The sequence below is a fragment of the Lissotriton helveticus genome, chromosome 9, assembly GCF_964261635.1.
Source record: "Lissotriton helveticus chromosome 9, aLisHel1.1, whole genome shotgun sequence".
Lineage (NCBI taxonomy): Eukaryota > Metazoa > Chordata > Amphibia > Caudata > Salamandridae > Lissotriton > Lissotriton helveticus.
This window is the reverse complement of record NC_136070.1, coordinates 504,744,594-504,761,673: the sequence shown is the minus strand read 5'-3', so window position 1 is coordinate 504,761,673 and position 17,080 is coordinate 504,744,594. Positions and strand designations below refer to the sequence as shown.

Genomic DNA, 17,080 nt, shown 5'->3' with positions numbered 1-17,080 from the left:
GTATTAGTTTTCTGCTGTGTTCTTGTTCAGTGCCTTCCCTTCTGTTGACCCTATTCCACCACTATTCTCACCCCTAAAAGGAAAATATTGAGTCATGATACCAATGCTGCAATTATGGTACATGAAGAAATTGAGGATCTCATGAATATTGATGAGGGTATTTTCATTAATTCTTCCCTCCTTACCATTTCGTTCCCTGATGTCAATGATATGGAGTGCTCATAATGATCCAAATATTGAGAATGCTATCACTGCTTATATTGCTTTTGCTTTTTATTATTGTTAGAAAATGTTTTAGCTCATGCTAAAAGGAGGATCTGTTAGATTAGAAATGTGTATGCATACACATTGACGTATATAAGTTAGCATTCTCTGCGGCATTTTAATAGCCAGTATCATTTTAGGTTGTTCGAAACTGATTTAGCTCAATTCCGAGAAATGTTCCACTATAAGTTTAGTTTCTGCCAAGTTAGACTTGCTCCAGTAGTGAGTACACTGTTCCTATTAGTGCATACCTTTCTCTAGACAGAGACCCTCTCCCTCTTGTCTCGTGGCAGGGGCCGGCTAGAACGACCTTGAGCAGTAGATAGTTTGTGCAAGATATTAGAGTCAAAACTTTTTTTGGTATTTCTTTTATTTTTATTTTTATATTTGTATTAAAAGGTTTTGTATTTTTTTCCCAGTGTTACAGCACAGCACGTAACAAATTACCTTACATTATATACATTCCTTATACATACTTTAAACATCACAATATATATATTTTGAAAAAATCATCGTTAGGAGGAAAAGAAGAGAGAATAAGAAAAGAAACAGCTAAAAAAAAAAGGCGGGGGGGATGGGGATGAGGACATCATTCCTATCATATATTAATAAAGCCCTCCTTCCACTGCTCAATGGGTCTACCCCTTTGGCCTTTCTTTGCATAAATTGCGCTTTCTAGGTTGTGTGCAGCGAGCAGCCTGACCAACCAATGATGCAGGGCAGGGGGACCTTTGTCTAACCACGCCTTAGCAATACACATACGCAGCACTGCCATAGCCATAAATAGAAATTCCTTATGGGGGCCTACCCCTTCCACGTCAATCCCCAGAATAATCAGAGCTGCTGAGAGGGTGATTATAATTCCCAAAGACCTGTCAAGAAACAGCTCAACTGCCCTACGAAGTGTGTACAACTGCGGACAGGAAGCGAAGATGTGAATTATATCTGCCTCCGGGGAGTCACAGCTAGGGCAGGTAATGCCTGAAGTGCCCCCCACTGGGCTATTCTTGTGGGTGTGTGATACAGAGAATATACTGTCTTATAGTGTTGTGCTTGTAGCGTGGCTGAGCAGCGTATTGTCCGTCCCAGGTCTAATGAATCCTTGAAACAATCCTGAGCAATACCTAGTTTCTACGGCCATTTTGTGCCAAATTTACCAAGGTCGTCAGGCTTAACTTCGGTATTTCACTGTGTAACTGCAATTGCTTGGAAAATTCCATTGTAGGAGTGTTCTAATCCAGCTATGAAACGTACATTATGTATCTTTATGCTTGTCGATTTCAGTTCCCTCTGTATCACTCCTAGTGGCTGGATAGATGGGGCTCCACTCTGAGTGAAGGTAAATAAACAATTATTGGTTTGTATTCTCTACTGACTGACCGACTCTTCATTTGGCCAAGAGGTGGTCATAGGACTGGGGTGACCCTAATCGGGTCACTTCCTTCAGAGTGGGAATAGTAAACTCTACCCCTCCGCTTTCCAACACTTTACCTACTGTTGCACTTATTGGAGTAGGAACAGTACATTTTACCCCTACAAAATCCAACACTTTCCCTACTGTTGTATTGACTAGAGTGGGAATAATACATTTTACCCATACGCTATACAACACTTTCCCTACTGTTGCACCTATTTGTGTGGGAATAGTACATTTTATCCCTTTAGAATCCAGCAGCGTCCATACTGTTGTACTGAGTGGAGTGGGTATAGCAAATTTTACTATTGTGCAATCAATCACTTTCCCTACTGTTCTGATTGGAGTGGGAGTAGTACATTTTATCCCTCTATTTTGCAGAAGTTTCCCTTCTGTTGTAGTGGCTGGAATGGTTATAGCAAATAAAACCTATCTGCATTTAAATATTTTGACTACTATTGCATTTACTGGCATTTACTGCGCCTCGGCCTGGTCACCCCTACGCTCCCAGGACCTCCTGCTCCTACCTCCTGCCTTCTGCTGCTGTGCCTGCCTGCCTGCGCCGTCAGCGAGCGCCCCAGCCGCCGCAGGGCCGCCCGCCAAGCCCACACTCGCTTTCCCGCCGCTGCCTGCCTGCGGCCCCGCTCCCCCGCCAGCCGATTGGATCCCACGCTCCCGCATCCCAGCTGACCCGCCCTCCCGGCTCCCTTCTTATGACGCCCCCTCAGCGACCGCGCAGCGGACGTGCGCAGCGGGAGCACCGAATGAGCGCCGAAGGTGCGCCAAAGGTAAGCCCGTCTACGCCCGTCCGCGCCTGGACCGCGCCCAGTGACAGGACCCCTGTCTCCCGCAGTCACCAGCCCTCCCGCCGGACCTACGCCGCCACCGACCTCTACGCACTCAACGCCGGCAGACTCCCGGGCTGCTACTGAGCCACCCCGAGACGCACCCACGGACCCTTCTACTGCAACTCCTGCAAGTTCACCTGCATCCGGACCTGCACCACTCCAGCAGTGCCCAAGACCTCGACGAACAACAGCAGCAGCCACCTGAAGTGCATCCTGCTCAACACCCGCTCAGTCCACAGACACGCCGTCGAGCTCTGGAACCTGCTCGACACCACAGCCCCAGACGTCGCCTTCCTCACGGAAACCTGGATGAACGCCTCCTCAGCGCCCGACATCGCCATCCCGGACGGCTACAAGATCATCCGGAGGGACCGCGTCAACCAGACAGGAGGAGGCATCGCCATCATCCACAGGAACTCCATCCGCATCACGACGAACACCGACGACACCCTCGCACCCGCCGAGCACCTGCACTTCCAGATCCACATCAACCCCAAGACCACCCTCAGAGGCACCCTCGTCTACAGACCCCCGGGACCACGCACACAATTCAGCGAGGACATCGCCAACGTCGTCAGCCTGCATGAATCGCCTGAATATATTCACGTTGATTAAAAGCTGTTTTGAGACATAGACTGTTACAAGGAATAGCATCAGGCACAAGTTGTTCTGACTAGGCCTGGGCGGTAAATTCAGTTCCGTTCGCGGAATTTGAGGAATTTGGGAAATTTTGCATTCCGCGGAGAATGCGGAATTGCCAAAAATTCCATGATCCGCAGCTTAGCGGAATTTTTTGCTTGTTTGCGCTTTCAAAATCCGTGTTCGCGAGATATTTCTCCCGAGCATGCAAACAGCGTTCGCAAACAGGAAAAAAGTATAGCGAACGGACAGAACAAGCAATTCCGTGTGTTTGCGGAACTTTTGAGTGCTCGCAGAGATTTTTTACTGTTTCACGGAGCTTTGCATAGCGCGACTACGCAAATTCCGCCCACCCCTAGTTCTGACAATCTGAGGGTGTCCGCATATTGGTGCTTCATATAAATGTAGGAATGTCCTTAAGTATGTTACAAGTAGCAGTTCCAGAGCTAGGTCACTAACCTAAAAGACTTGAGATAGGTGCAGAGGCGTAGCTTCAGGGGGGTGTTTCACCCAGTGCTTTAGGGCCAGTACTGTCCGGTACGGAATACCAGCACTGTTTTATTTTGGGAGGGAGAGTACCGACACTTCTCAAGAGAAATGCTATCCTTTTAATTGGAGAGTACCGGCACTTCTCAGAAACAAGCAGGTGCTCTGCTACAGAGTACCTGCACTTCTAATTTTCCATTTCAAGCACTGGTTCAAAACCCCCAAAATAAATGTCTATGATAATACATAGTTGGGTATAGTTGGTTTCTGTCGGTATGGAGTAGTGTCTGTCGGATTTCACTAGGACTTTTTACACACACAGACAAAAAGACAAAAACGCACAAACACTCTCTCCCTCTCTATGTTTGGGAAGACTTCAAACATGTTGGCTATTTCACTAAATCGTTTATTTTTTCTCACTCGGTACCCTCAATCTGCATCCCTCTCCCTTTGCGTTGCTCCTTGAGCCTCTCATGTGCGTTCTGCTTGTCGTCTAATGTATTTTGACATTATGTGGCAGCATGATTGTTGGGAAATCTGAAGCCCAACACCCCCCCCAAAAAAATCTTACTGAGCAGATTGTCCGAATGAATATGGCAAAAGAATGAAAAATAAACTGCACGTGCGACGAGTCATAAGAATGGAGTGCAAAGCGCAATGAAACAAAGTAATTTTTAAACGCCAGTGTAAACAATTTGAAGCAGTAATCACCTCGATATATTGCACATTGATTTCAGAGACTAACTGTTACAAGTAGCAACATCAGGAGCAAGTCACTTTTCAGGTAGAATGAAAATGCATCTTACATTTCAAATGTAGGGGTCTTAGGCAACTGTCCTCTACTCCTAGCGAGTTCTGGGGTTTTCATAAGGACAGGCATCCCACGGTTTTGATGACATTCGTTATCCTCAGGAGTTTCTGGAAACACCGGTGTGTCCGGAGTTCTAGGAAACAGAGGCGATTTAGAAAACAGGAGGGGCTCTGGTGCCCTGGAAAAATCGCCACCACGACCTTCTTCTCTTCCAGTAATATTTCCAGTTGATTTAAAACTTTCAGTGAGAACATCCTTTAAATGTGAAGAAAACTGAAGTTATGCAATGCTGTTTCCAGAAAACACACTTTCTAACCTTTTGCTTGCATGGATGGCTATACTCTCTATTTAGAAACGCAGTATCAAGGCACGTTATATGAACAGGTATAGTGAAATTTTTACATTCTTCATACGTATGTAAGACATACAGGAGTTGGTGCAATATGTATTTAAATTGCAAAATTCGTACATACCGTAACATTGCTCAGCTATCCTCCATGTCTAAGTAACACAGATAGACAAAATGCTCTACGTGAAAAAATGTCAAGCAGTTTTCCATAGAACTGTACGGTTAATGATGACACCACAGTATAAAAAAACCTGAAATATCTACAAATAAATTGGTTTGCTAGACCCTTTCAGTTATCCAACTTTAGCTGTTAAACAACATATGTATCAAAAATTCATTTTGCGATTCTCAACTAGCGCTTTTTTGCAAACCGCTATTTGAGAATCGCAAAATGCTATGTATGTAGGATTTGCAATAAATTTTGCGAATCATACATATTCCTTAATTGCGAATCGTAAATTGCGATTCACAATTAAGGAATACCTCCCCATTCATTCCTATGGGCCTAGAGGCACATAGGAATGACTGGGAAGACATTCTCAATTTGCGATTAGCAATTAGCGAATTGCAAATTGAGAATGCAATTTCAAGGGTGCTGGGGTGTCAAAAGGACACCCTGTTGCACTCCTGAAATAAGCATGGGTGCACATGTGGTGCACATACATGCCCTAAGGGCATGTATGTGCTTCACATTGCACTTTGAAAAATGCAAAAAAGTGCATTTTTCAAAGAAATCGCAAATTACCACCAACTTGAAGTTGGTGGTAATTTGCGATTCCTTAAGGCCAAATTGCACTTTTTTGGTGCTTCTTACATTGCATTTAGGGAATTGCAAAATTTGCGATTCCTTGAATGCAATTGCAAAATAAGGAATCACAAATTTTGCGATTCCTTATTTTGCCTTAATACATACCATTTGGCAAAATTGCATTAGCAAACGCCGAAATTCTGTGAATTTCGGCGTTTGCGAATGCAATTTTGCTTGATACATATGGCCCCAAATGGCATAAATGATGTCATCAAAATCACCATTTATACTTTCAGCAACTTCCATTATTTACTTTGGTCAAGCAGAGTGTATTACTGCCACAGTCGGTATTTCATCCACCTTTTCAGTCACATGTTTTATTTACCAACTGGCATAACTGACATAGTTAGAGCTGATTGGACGTCTTTTCCTGGGGCACCACCTGCAGGAGTCTGGCATCATCTTATCTTGTTGATGCATAAGGCCCTACAGGCAGACACGATTGGTGGGCAGTTAAGGGTAAGGTAGATCTGGAAGGCAGATGCTGGGGCTCCGTTTTCAGATGTGGACTGGTGGGGTGTGGGGGGAAGAGGTGCAGGATTTGTGCGTTGGTGAAGTGTGTGCCCAACAAGTGCCCGGTTCAAATAAATTAATTTTACAGTGTACATACATGACCCCCGTGGGCTTGCACATATTTAATTCAGGGGCACTTCTGCTTGTCCGCATTATGGAGGTTGGGAAGCAGATTTCATGCATGTGATCTTGGGGCTGCTGCTCCCAGGTGAAAGAGTTCTGGCTGAGGGTCAGTCTACTACATTGAGTCAGACTACCACATTGGCTTTTACACTCACATCTCAGTTTTGTCCGTTGTTCAAACTTGTTTGTCTCAAGAATTAGAAAATGGCATACTGTTTTTTCAGTTGGCCCTGGTGTTGGCATGGAGGCTGGTAACCATCATCGATGCGGGTCAGGGCTCCCGCTGAGGCACTCTGGGTCACAGATATCTCAGAGTGGGTGAGGGCAGAGGAGACGCAGATGCGACACATTCGCTCGGATGCTAAACTACAAGTTGATATGGAAGCTCGGGGTGTACTATGTAATACTTTCTTGGGCCTGGAGGGAGACACCTCGGAGGATGACTCCATTGAAACTGACCTTGTTTGCACTCTGCTGTAACTCTTATCCCCCCACCCCGTTATGCTCCACAACAGTATTTGTCATCATTGTAGCCCGGCGGGGCCTAGATCAGGTAGGCCTCAGCTGCACATGTAAAAGACACTCGAGAGACAGTGGTTAACTCTCGGCCGGAAGACCACGAGCGGTCTTCAGCCCATTTATTTATACCCTTGGGATGAGCCTGCCCCGAGGGGTGTATGGGTGCATAGCAACAATGTCGTAGAGAGTCCGGGTGGCTCTCTACATCCCTCCTTTCTTTTGGTTCTGGACCATTAAGTTCTCTCAGTTCAAGGGGGGGGGGGAATACAAAGTCTCTTACCCTTTGGCTCGGCACCAGGACCATACTTCTGGCTCCGGACACAGGGAGATGTTGCAGCACCAGCCAGGTCTCCCTGAGTCGACTCAGCAGTGGCTTTCTGATCAGTCAAAGAGGCACTACCATTACCTCCTTGGCTGACTCGTCTCGGCGACTCCCGCAAGGCGGTCCTCACAGCCGGCGATCCTGGGGGAGGTAAGCTCAGCTCGGGGACCTCGGGGTTCACTTCCGCCTCCGTTGTCTTCTTGAAGCTGGACACATTCCTTGTGACAGATTGTTGTCCCCTTTTGGCGGTTACCATGGTCCCTTGGACACTTACGACGATCCATGCCTCCGGCTCGTAGGGCGTCCGGAACTTCCACCCGGGGGAGTCCGTCTTTGATCACCACCCGGTCTCCCACTCTGAGCTGCAGTTCCTGAGCCCTCTGAGCCTCGCTCACCTAACGGTTCGTTGTCTCCCTTCTTGACTGGATGGCGGCATCATCCCGCTCCACGGGCACTCACGTCGGGTCAGATGGGATACTGTCTCGTGGGGCCCGCTTGAACAGGAGATGAGCCGGAGAACACTTAGTGGTGCTATGAGGAGTCTGACGGTACGCACCAAGAAATTGGTCAAGGGCCGCCTCAGGATCTTCCCCGTTATCCACTGCGATGCGTAGAGCACGGTTGGTTGTCCTCATCAATCTCTCTACATCCCCATTCACTTGGGGCCATAACGGGGTGATCTTCCTGTGGCGCACCGCAAGGTTTTCAAGATACTCCTGGAACTCTCGCCCCTGGAAGGGGGGTCCATTGTCAGACTTGATCTCTTCCGGCAGCCCCATCATTGCGAAGGCTCGATCCAAGACTTTCTTCACCTGTGGGAAGGCTGTTGACGAGATGACTTTGACGATGGGAAACTTCGAGAATGAGTACACCATGACCAGCATGTGACGACTATCCGGGAAGCTCCCAAAGTCCACGCTGAGATGTGTCCACGGAATCCTGCACGGTTCTTCCGTGATCACCGGTGCTGGCGCTGGGTCTCCTCCGGCGATCGTGCAGGCATGGCACCGCCGTACCATCTTCTCTACCATGGAGTCCATGGCCGGGAACCAAACCTTGTCCCTCAACCATGCCTTGGTCTTGGCCATTCCCTGGTGCCCAACATGGTCTAGCGCGAGGATCCTCCTCTGTAGGCCTTCTGGGACCATGATGAGATGTCCCCTCAGGATGACTCCTCCTTCCCCCACACTGAGTTCGCTTCGAACATGCCACAGTTGTTGAAGGGCATGGCTGACCTCAGGCCAAAGGACGCAGGCCCCGTCTATGAAATGGGCTCAACCGTTGTTCTCTAATGCTTCATGAACTAGGGATAGAGTGGGGTCTTCTTGCATGGCTTGGCCGATTTCTTCGAGGGTCATGGCCTTTAGACACGCCCCTTGCGACACCATGTGGACAAACGCCTCCCTACTGCAGGCATCTGCCGAGGGGTCAACTGGTGTCAGAGATTCCGGGTGTCGGGACAAGTAGTCGGCAGGGTTGTGCGCTCCTGGGTGGAAGATCACCTGAAGTTGTATCCTTGCAGCTGCACAGCCCATCGTTCGATCCTCAGGGCGCCAATCGGGAAGAGCCAGCAAACAACGGGAGCAACGACTTGTGGTCGGTCACGACGCTGAATTCTTGGCCACTTAGATACAAATGAAAATGCTGGCGCGCCCAGTTGATTGCCAACGCCTCTCTCTCGATTTGGGCGTACCTGGTCTCGGTGTCGGTTAGGGCTTTGCTGGCGTAGGCAACTGGCTTCCATACTTCCGGGCCATGCTCTTGAAGAAGGACCGCTCCAAGGCCCGCGGGGCTGGCGTCGACAACAAGTTTCGTACTGCATTGTGGCTGGAAGAAGGCCATCACGGGTTTGTCTAGCAGACCTGCCTTGATGTCTCGGAAAGCCTCGTTGGCCGCTAGTGTCCATTCCCACTTGTGTTCTTGACGCGTGAGCGCCCGCAGTGGATCGGATATGGCTGCCAGATTGGGAATAATTCGTCCACAGTACTTGGCCATGTCGAGGAAGCTCCCCACCTCGGTGGGGTTGCGAGGGGTGCTGGCCGCCCGGATGGCTTCTGCTTTCTTTGGATCCACCAGGAGTCCCTCTCGGGTGAACGTATAGCCAAAGAAGTCAATACTCTCTTGATAGAATGAGCACTTGGATCTGTGCAGTAATGGTTTAGCCTACCACAGCGGGAGCATGCCTTTCCCTTCACCCCACAGACAGCCGTTGCGGGGTGATCCTCCCCACAGTATCCACATGGTCCACCTGAGGGTGGTCTAGGCGCCTGGCGAGGGATCAGGGGCTGTCTCTGAATTGCATCCACATTTTTTCTCCTTGCTTGGCGTGTGTCTTGGCTTCGGTGATGTGGCGACCGGGGTGTGCAGGGCTGTTTCCATCTCCTCTGCCCTGGCGTCCGACAGTTCGTGGGAGCGGGCTAGGATCAGGATCTCGTCCAGCAAGATACCTGGTTGCCGTAGGATGAGCATCTGTAGGAGTTTTGAGCGGCATCCTAGGATGATTTGGTCCTGGATTTCGTCCCTCGGGTCCGTGATGGGGCACGTGCTGGCCAGCCGGCGCAGTCGTGCATAGAACATGTCAACGGATTCGGTTTCGGTTTGCCACGCTCTCTTGAACTTGAATTTCTCAAAGTCGTGATTGAGCTGTGGATCGAAGTGTTTGTTGAGCGCGGCGACCGCCGCCTCGTAGTCGTCACCAGTTCCAGTATTGGGGAGCGTCTCAAACAAATCATATATCTCCGCCCCGCCATAGTAGATGAGGAGTGATCTCTTGACAGTCCCATTGGTCTCGCTGGTCCCTTTAAAGTAGTGGCTGAGCCGCCCGACCCAGACCTTTCATCTTGGTGCGGCCGTCGCGGAGTCTGCGTCCTCACTTAAGGGGGGTAGTGGTGCGTCTGGCATGTGCGTGTGCAGCGGTGGCGGAGGATTGGCGGGCACCGCTGGATTGCGCCCTCCATCTTGCTGGGCTGCCGTCCCTGCCGCTGGCGTGGTGTTGCTCATTGTGGCTGGGCACGAGCGTGTGTGGGTGCAAGGGCACGGCTTGCGTAGTGTCGGGTGGCTCAGTATGTGTCCTCAGTACCCTGCACGGTGTCGCCTTTTGTCCGCAGGTGGGGGGCGCGATGCACCCTCTTGCTCACTCTTCTGTGGGTGCTGGAGCATGAGTGGGTACGGTCTTCCCAGTGTGGAGCCCCTCGGGGTGACTCTTGCAGCCCCAGCCAAGCTATTTCTCCCTTTTCTTTGATTTCTGCGCACCTTCACCACTTGCACTTGTCCCTGTGGGGTTGCAGTCACCAATGCTTGTTTTCCCAGCTCACTATGCACTCCCCCAGCACAGCGTCACACGGGGCCTCTCCAGGGGATCCAGTGAAGGTTAGGGATTCCCACTCTGCACGCGTAGCTGCAGGCGCAGGCAGTGGAAGGGGCAGCCCTGACGCTGCACGCTGCACGAAGGCAGGCACGCAGGAGCCTGGGCCACTCGTGAGGCCGGCACAGCAGGGTAGCAGACGTGTATTCCACCGTGTGGGAGGAGCAGCTCGCGGGCGGGGCAGCAGGCACTTACCCACCTCAATGGGCGCCGCACCAGCGAGCTCTGCCGGCTGAACGCGCTCCCAGTGATCAGGGAGGTGCGTGGATGGGCTCAAGCTGGCAGCGCGACAGCGGCCTCGACTGGCAGCAGGCACACTGGCAGCAAATACCGGGCTGCGATGTGGGTGGGCTTCACGGCTTCCTCCCCGGACTTCACACAGCACCACGAGAGCAGGGCAACGCAGGTGGAAACCGCGCGCTCCTCGACCGGAGCACTTAAGGTAGGCGGGCACAGGCGTGGTGTGGACAGCCCCGTCGCCAATGTAGCGCGGCGGGTCCTAGATCATGTAGGCCTCAGCTGCGCATGTAAAAGACACTTGAGAGACAGTGGTTAACTCTCGGCCAGAAGACCACGAGCGGTCTTCAGCCCATTTATTTATACCCTCGGGACGAGCCCGCCCGAGGGGTGTATGGATGCCTGGGTGCTTTGCAACAATGTCGTAGAGAGTCCGGGTGGCTCTCTACAATCAGGATAACAACCATGTTTTGTCCATACTGATGCTGCAATGCGACCTTTGATCACAGTGCTGCTTTGTAGTTCGTTTATAAATGAACTAATAAAGGTTTGGGAAAAAACGTTTTATTTACCTGCCTCCTAGACCAGTAGCTGATTTTCAGGCCACTTTTAATGCATTTAATGCTCTCTTCATTTTATAGGCCTCTGAATTTCTCTTTTTAGAAGCTTTTAGCTTATAGCCTGTTAAAACATCTATGCGTGAAGTTTCCAGTATCTTCCACTATTTCATAGCTCTTGGCCTTAGTTAGCTGTCATTCCCACATATTAGTATGGTTATAATTCAAACCTATTCACTCATCTTTTGATGTGGTATAAATACAGGATGGAATGACCACAGCACGTCAACCTTTATTATCTATTGTGATAATCCAGGTGCTGCAAAGAGTGTCAGTTACTGATATTGACTTAAACCTAGTCTATGATATAAAATATAATTTGTCAGCTGGTCTGACGGTGAGTGATCAGACATCTATGTCTAACGTTTCTTTTAATAATAGCAATTGTAATAACTGAATTGTCAAGCTCTTGGTTAGGATTAGTCAATTAAAGAAAGCACTGCCAGATTGTTGCCTCCAGTAACAGGGTGGATCAGTGAGGATTTACTGATTCAAAACAAAGCTTGAAAAAGCTTAGAGAAACTGGATGTGCAAAGTACAATCCTGATAATAAAGACAAGAGCCCCTAAAAGTTACAACATACCATTAACACAACTGTGTTTAATTACTATACTAACACAAATACCTGAGCTTCGAATGCAAGAAGGAAAGTCTTTTTAACAGCAAAATACATTTAAACCCCCTGATTTACATCTATCCCTAGTTCCCAGAACTTCTGTTCAGAAGTGAGTGAGTTCTTTCATTCGAAGATCAAAAAAGTCAGACTCTGTTTTCTAATGATTCTAAACATTATGTCTTATTTTTGTATGAATTATTCCCCCCTTTTCTCTTCGCCTCTTGTTGCCTACATCCTGCAAACAAAAATATTTACGGCACTGTTGATCACTATCATCAAAACAGGTACACATAATGATCCTTGCACTACGAAGAAGAATTAACTAGTTACAAAACCTATTTTATTTGTCTTTTCCAAAACTTGAATTCCATATTGACTTCATTTCCAAGACCAACCACACTAAGGCAGTCATTGGCAGTTCCCCTTTTTGATATACCAAATATTGATTTTGATTAAGTAACTGTCATTGCTTGGTTCTATTTTCTTCCAAAATTATTGAGAACGTGGTCTAATTCCAGTATTTATTTGACACACATCTGCCAATTTGCCTTTGCTGCAACAAAATATTGGACGTAGTAAAAGTAGTAATACGTAGGAATAAAGATACTCACAAATACATACTTATTGTTGCCATCACTTTACAGCTCAAACCTTTGTAACTGATACATGGTACATGAGTATTCAATGTTAACGTGACTAGAATTCAGACCTAGAATCAATCTCCAAATTAGCTGACAAAGTAAAGGGAATAAGCTTTGGTAAAGCCAATAGGTCTTGGCAAAGTCTTTTAGCCATGTTGTAAAGCAGAGTGGCTGCTGTTAAGCAAGGCTAATCGTTAGTAGTGTGACATAGACTAGAGTGAGGAGAGTGACGAATATGAGAACAGAGTAGTGTGGCTTAGAGTGGCATGGAGTAGAGTAAAATAAAGTGGCACAGAGTGGAGTGGCTTAGATTGAAGTGGCGTAGAGTGGAGTGGAATAGGGCAGAGAGCAGCTGCGGTTTTCTGCAATGGGCGGGTGGGCAGCGCCCTCCCTTTCCCCACCACTGCCGCTGCTCAACTCGCTTGGCCGCTTACGCACACACTGCAGCCACGCAGAGCTGCACGCCATTTCTATTTGGATTTAAAATGATAAGTAACAGCAATGTTGCTTATCATTTTAAATCGAAAGCGGAACGGTGCACACGCGCGGGACTACAGTGCCCAGCCTGCAGTGCTCTCAGCAAGTCAGCCCTGAGCCCGAGTCACGAGTGCCGACGAGTCCTGCTGCTGCTGCCTGCCAGCGACGCTCGGAGTCAGACCCCCAGCTTCATTGCATCACCCAGGCCAGGCACGGGAGGCACAGATTAAGGCAGTATGGGGGCAAGTTTGTGCCACATGTGCTTTGCGCTTGTGTCACAAAACGAAACATTAGATCTACCAGGCGGACATGGTGTCAGCCCAGTAGTTATGTTGAAAGCCCTGTTAGGACCCGCCCACTAATGATGCAAGGCAGCGTCAAAATTCCAGAGCAGTACAAAAGGAGGTGGTGATGGACGGAGCATCTGAACCAATCAAACACTCACACCCAGTCAAAATATCTTGGTTGAATCCATCACCGTTCTTTAGCCCACTCTGCCACCCCAGTTCAGACATGGCTATATGCAAATCAGTCTGACCCTGTGCCTCATGGGAACAGTCCAGCCCGAACTGCCAAGCCATGCCTTCCCTGGACCGGAAACAAGCTTCCGAGGATCCGTTTCTGGCATTACAGCCGTCTTCAGCCTGGCTTGCTTGAATCCAGTGGCAAAGTGAGCAAGGGACTCACGGCTGAGCATACCCTGCCACACTTATGGTGGCCAAAAGCGGTACAAAAGGGGGTGGTGATGGACGGAGCATCTGAACCAATCAAACACTCACACCCAGTCAAAATATCTGGGTTGAATCCATCACCGTTCTTTAGCCCACTCTGCCACCCCAGTTCAGACATGGCTATATGCAAATCAGTCTGACCCTGTGCCTCATGGGAACAGTCCAGCCCGAACTGCCAAGCCATGCCTTCCCTGGACCGGAAACAAGCTTCCGAGGACCGGTTTCTGGCATTACAGCCGTCTTCAGCCCGGCTTGCTTGAATCCAGTGGCAAAGTGAGCAAGGGACTCACGTCTGAGCATACCCTGCCACACTTATGGCGGCCAAAAGCGGTACAAAATGGGGTGGTGATGGACGGAGCATCTGAACCAATCAAACACTCACACCCAGTCAAAAGATCTGGGTTGAATCCATCACCGTTCTTTAGCCCACTCTGCCACCCAAGTTCAGACATGGCTATATGCAAATCAGTCTGACCCTGTGCCTCATGGGAACAGTCCAGCACGAACTGCCAAGCCATGCCTTCCCTGGACCGGAAACAAGCTTCCGAGGACCGGTTTCTGGCATTACAGCCGTCTTCAGCCGGCTTGCTTAAATCCAGTGGCAAAGTGAGCAAGGGACTCACGTCTGAGCATACCCTGCCACACTTATGGTGGCCAAAAGCGGTACAAAAGGGGGTGGTGATGGACGGAGCATCTGAACCAATCAAACACTCACACCCAGTCAAAAGATCTGGGTTGAATCCATCACCGTTCTTTAGCCCACTCTGCCACCCCAGTTCAGACATGGCTATATGCAAATCAGTCTGACCCTGTGCCTCATGGGAACAGTCCAGCCCGAACTGCCAAGTCATGCCTTCCCTGGACCGGAAACAAGCTTCCGAGGACCGGTTTCTGGCATTACAGCCGTCTTCAGCCCGGCTTGCTTGAATCCAGTGGCAAAGTGAGCAAGGGACTCACGTCTGAGCATACCCTGCCACACTTATGGCGGCCAAAAGCGGTACAAAAGGAGGTGGTGATGGACGGAGCATCTGAACCAATCAAACACTCACACCCAGTCAAAAGATCTGGGTTGAATCCATCACCGTTCTTTAGCCCACTCTGCCACCCCAGTTCAGACATGGCTATATCCAAATCAGTCTGACCCTTTGCCTCATGGGAACAGCCCAGCCCGAACTGCCAAGCCATGCCTTCCCTGGACCGGAAACAAGCTTCCGAGGACCGGTTTCTGGCAATTTCGAAAGCAGCCTTGGGCGGGTACTGTATAAGCCCGAGGCTGCATTACTCTACCACACTGCCCTGCCTCACCCCTCCCTTTCACCAGTCGTCACTGGATGGCGTGGGGTCAAGCATAACTGACCCCACGCATGTCTATGACGAGTTGGAAAAGGTAGGGTTTTTTTTTCTTCGCTATTACAATAATGATTTCCAGCATTATTTTTGTAAAAATATTTTTATTATAATTTTTTCACAACAATTTTACCCCTTCAATTATTACAGTCATCAGCTTAACAACACCGAGCATGTATATTGTATATCCCGAAATAACTAAATAAGTATAATACAAATCTTGCAGCAGTCCTCTCCTTAAATTTATGAAAAGAAAAAAAAAAGAAAGAGGGTGGAGAAACTACAAAATTAATCCGGGGGAGGTAGAGAGATGGTATACAGGGTAAAGGAGGGGGAAAACCGAGAAGAAAATACAAATGTGAGCCTATTACCCGACTCCCACCCTGTTTTGTTTAGTCTTCCACTTCGTAATAGGTTGCCATATCTCCTCTCCCATTTCTTTTGTTCTCCTACCCTTCCTCTCATAAATAGCTTTCTCCAGATTGTGAGAGGCTAGCAAACCTGCTAACCAAGTTTGAAATGTTGGTGGTGTCTTATCTAGCCATGCCCTTGCTATACTAATTCGGTAGACGGCCGTCACCATAAACAAACACCCTGTGTGGCTATTTTCATACTCACTCTTCACCCCCAACAATAGCAATTCATTATTTAAAATAATCTTAATGTTTAGTGATTTCTCCAGAAAATCTTCTATGGCTCTTTTCAAGGTATACAGTTGGGGGCATTGTGCAAACATATGTACTATATCGGCTTCTATTGCATTACATCTAGGGCAGGTTATACCTTCCGTGCCACCCCACTGTGCTATTTTTGCTGGCGTGTGGTATAGACTATATAGTGTTTTATAATGCTGTGACTGCAGTGTTGCCGAGCATAATGCTGATCTTCCTAGATCTAAAGACTTCCGAAATCCTTCCGGGGTGGTCTCCACCTTTCCTATCCATTTTTTTGAAAAATTCTCTCTGTCATCTATTTTATATGCATACAATTCTGCATGTAGCTGCCGTATCTTACACTGTTTACTCTGTTCTATATAGTCCAATAGCCTGCAATGTTTAAATCCTAGCCGACCACCTCTTTTATCCCTCAGATAACTCCTCACCTGTAGGTATTTCAAAAAGGTGTTAGTGGGTATTTCAAATCTTTTTTGTAGCTCTTCAAATTGTATTATCCCGCCATTTGTATCCAAGAGATCTCCTATTTTCCTAATACCCTTATCATTCCATATCCTCATTATTCCATCTCTGAATATCCCCCCCGGAAGGGTTTCATTAGCCAACAATCTAGTGTATCTGCTAAATCTACCTATTCCTAATTTTTTTCCCACCCCCTTCCAGATAGTATACACTGCTTGTAAAGTTTTAAACCTAGTATTCTTAAAAAGTCCATAATCTATTGTATTCAGAAGCCCATCCACCGCACCTACCCCCAATACAGTTCTATACACATTTGTGAATTCATATCCTCCGCCTAGTAATCCTTGAGAATACTGCAGAGCTGCGGCCCAATAATATAATTTAAACTAACATATTAAGAATTGTTTCTAGCTTAGCAAACCAAAATTGTTCGAAAAGAAGAGGTATGGCCCTAAACAAATAAAGAAATTTCGGCAATGTGATCATTTTAATTACATTTATACGTCCCATTAACGTCAGGTGTAGATTGTTAATTCTTTCTGTGTTACTTTTAACCTTAGCTAATAGTGGTTCCATATTTAGCTTCACCAACTCCGCTAAATTTGCTGACACCCTTACTTCTAAATACACTGCCTCTTTAACCACTCTGGGATCTGAATAGAGTATAAATTCATTTGTGATGATCTGAGTTTTCCCTTTATTAATTGAGTATCCTGCTAACTCCCCAAAGGCTGCTGCCTCTAGCTCTATTTCCCTTAAAGCCCTTTCTGGTTCCGTAGTTATCAACGCCACGTCATCTGCATAGGCAAATACTTTGT

General features: G+C 48.0%; 1 protein-coding gene across 1 annotated transcript in view; it reads right to left on the bottom strand.

Moving 5' to 3' along the window:
- Nucleotides 1-17,080, bottom strand: part of C9H14orf39 (chromosome 9 C14orf39 homolog) — a 1,496,166-nt gene that overhangs the window by 148,225 nt on the left and 1,330,861 nt on the right. The window contains exon 16 of the mRNA XM_078660343.1: nucleotides 4,458-4,717. Coding sequence (XP_078516469.1) covers nucleotides 4,458-4,717 — 260 coding nt within the window. The remainder of the gene's footprint in view (nucleotides 1-4,457; nucleotides 4,718-17,080) is intronic.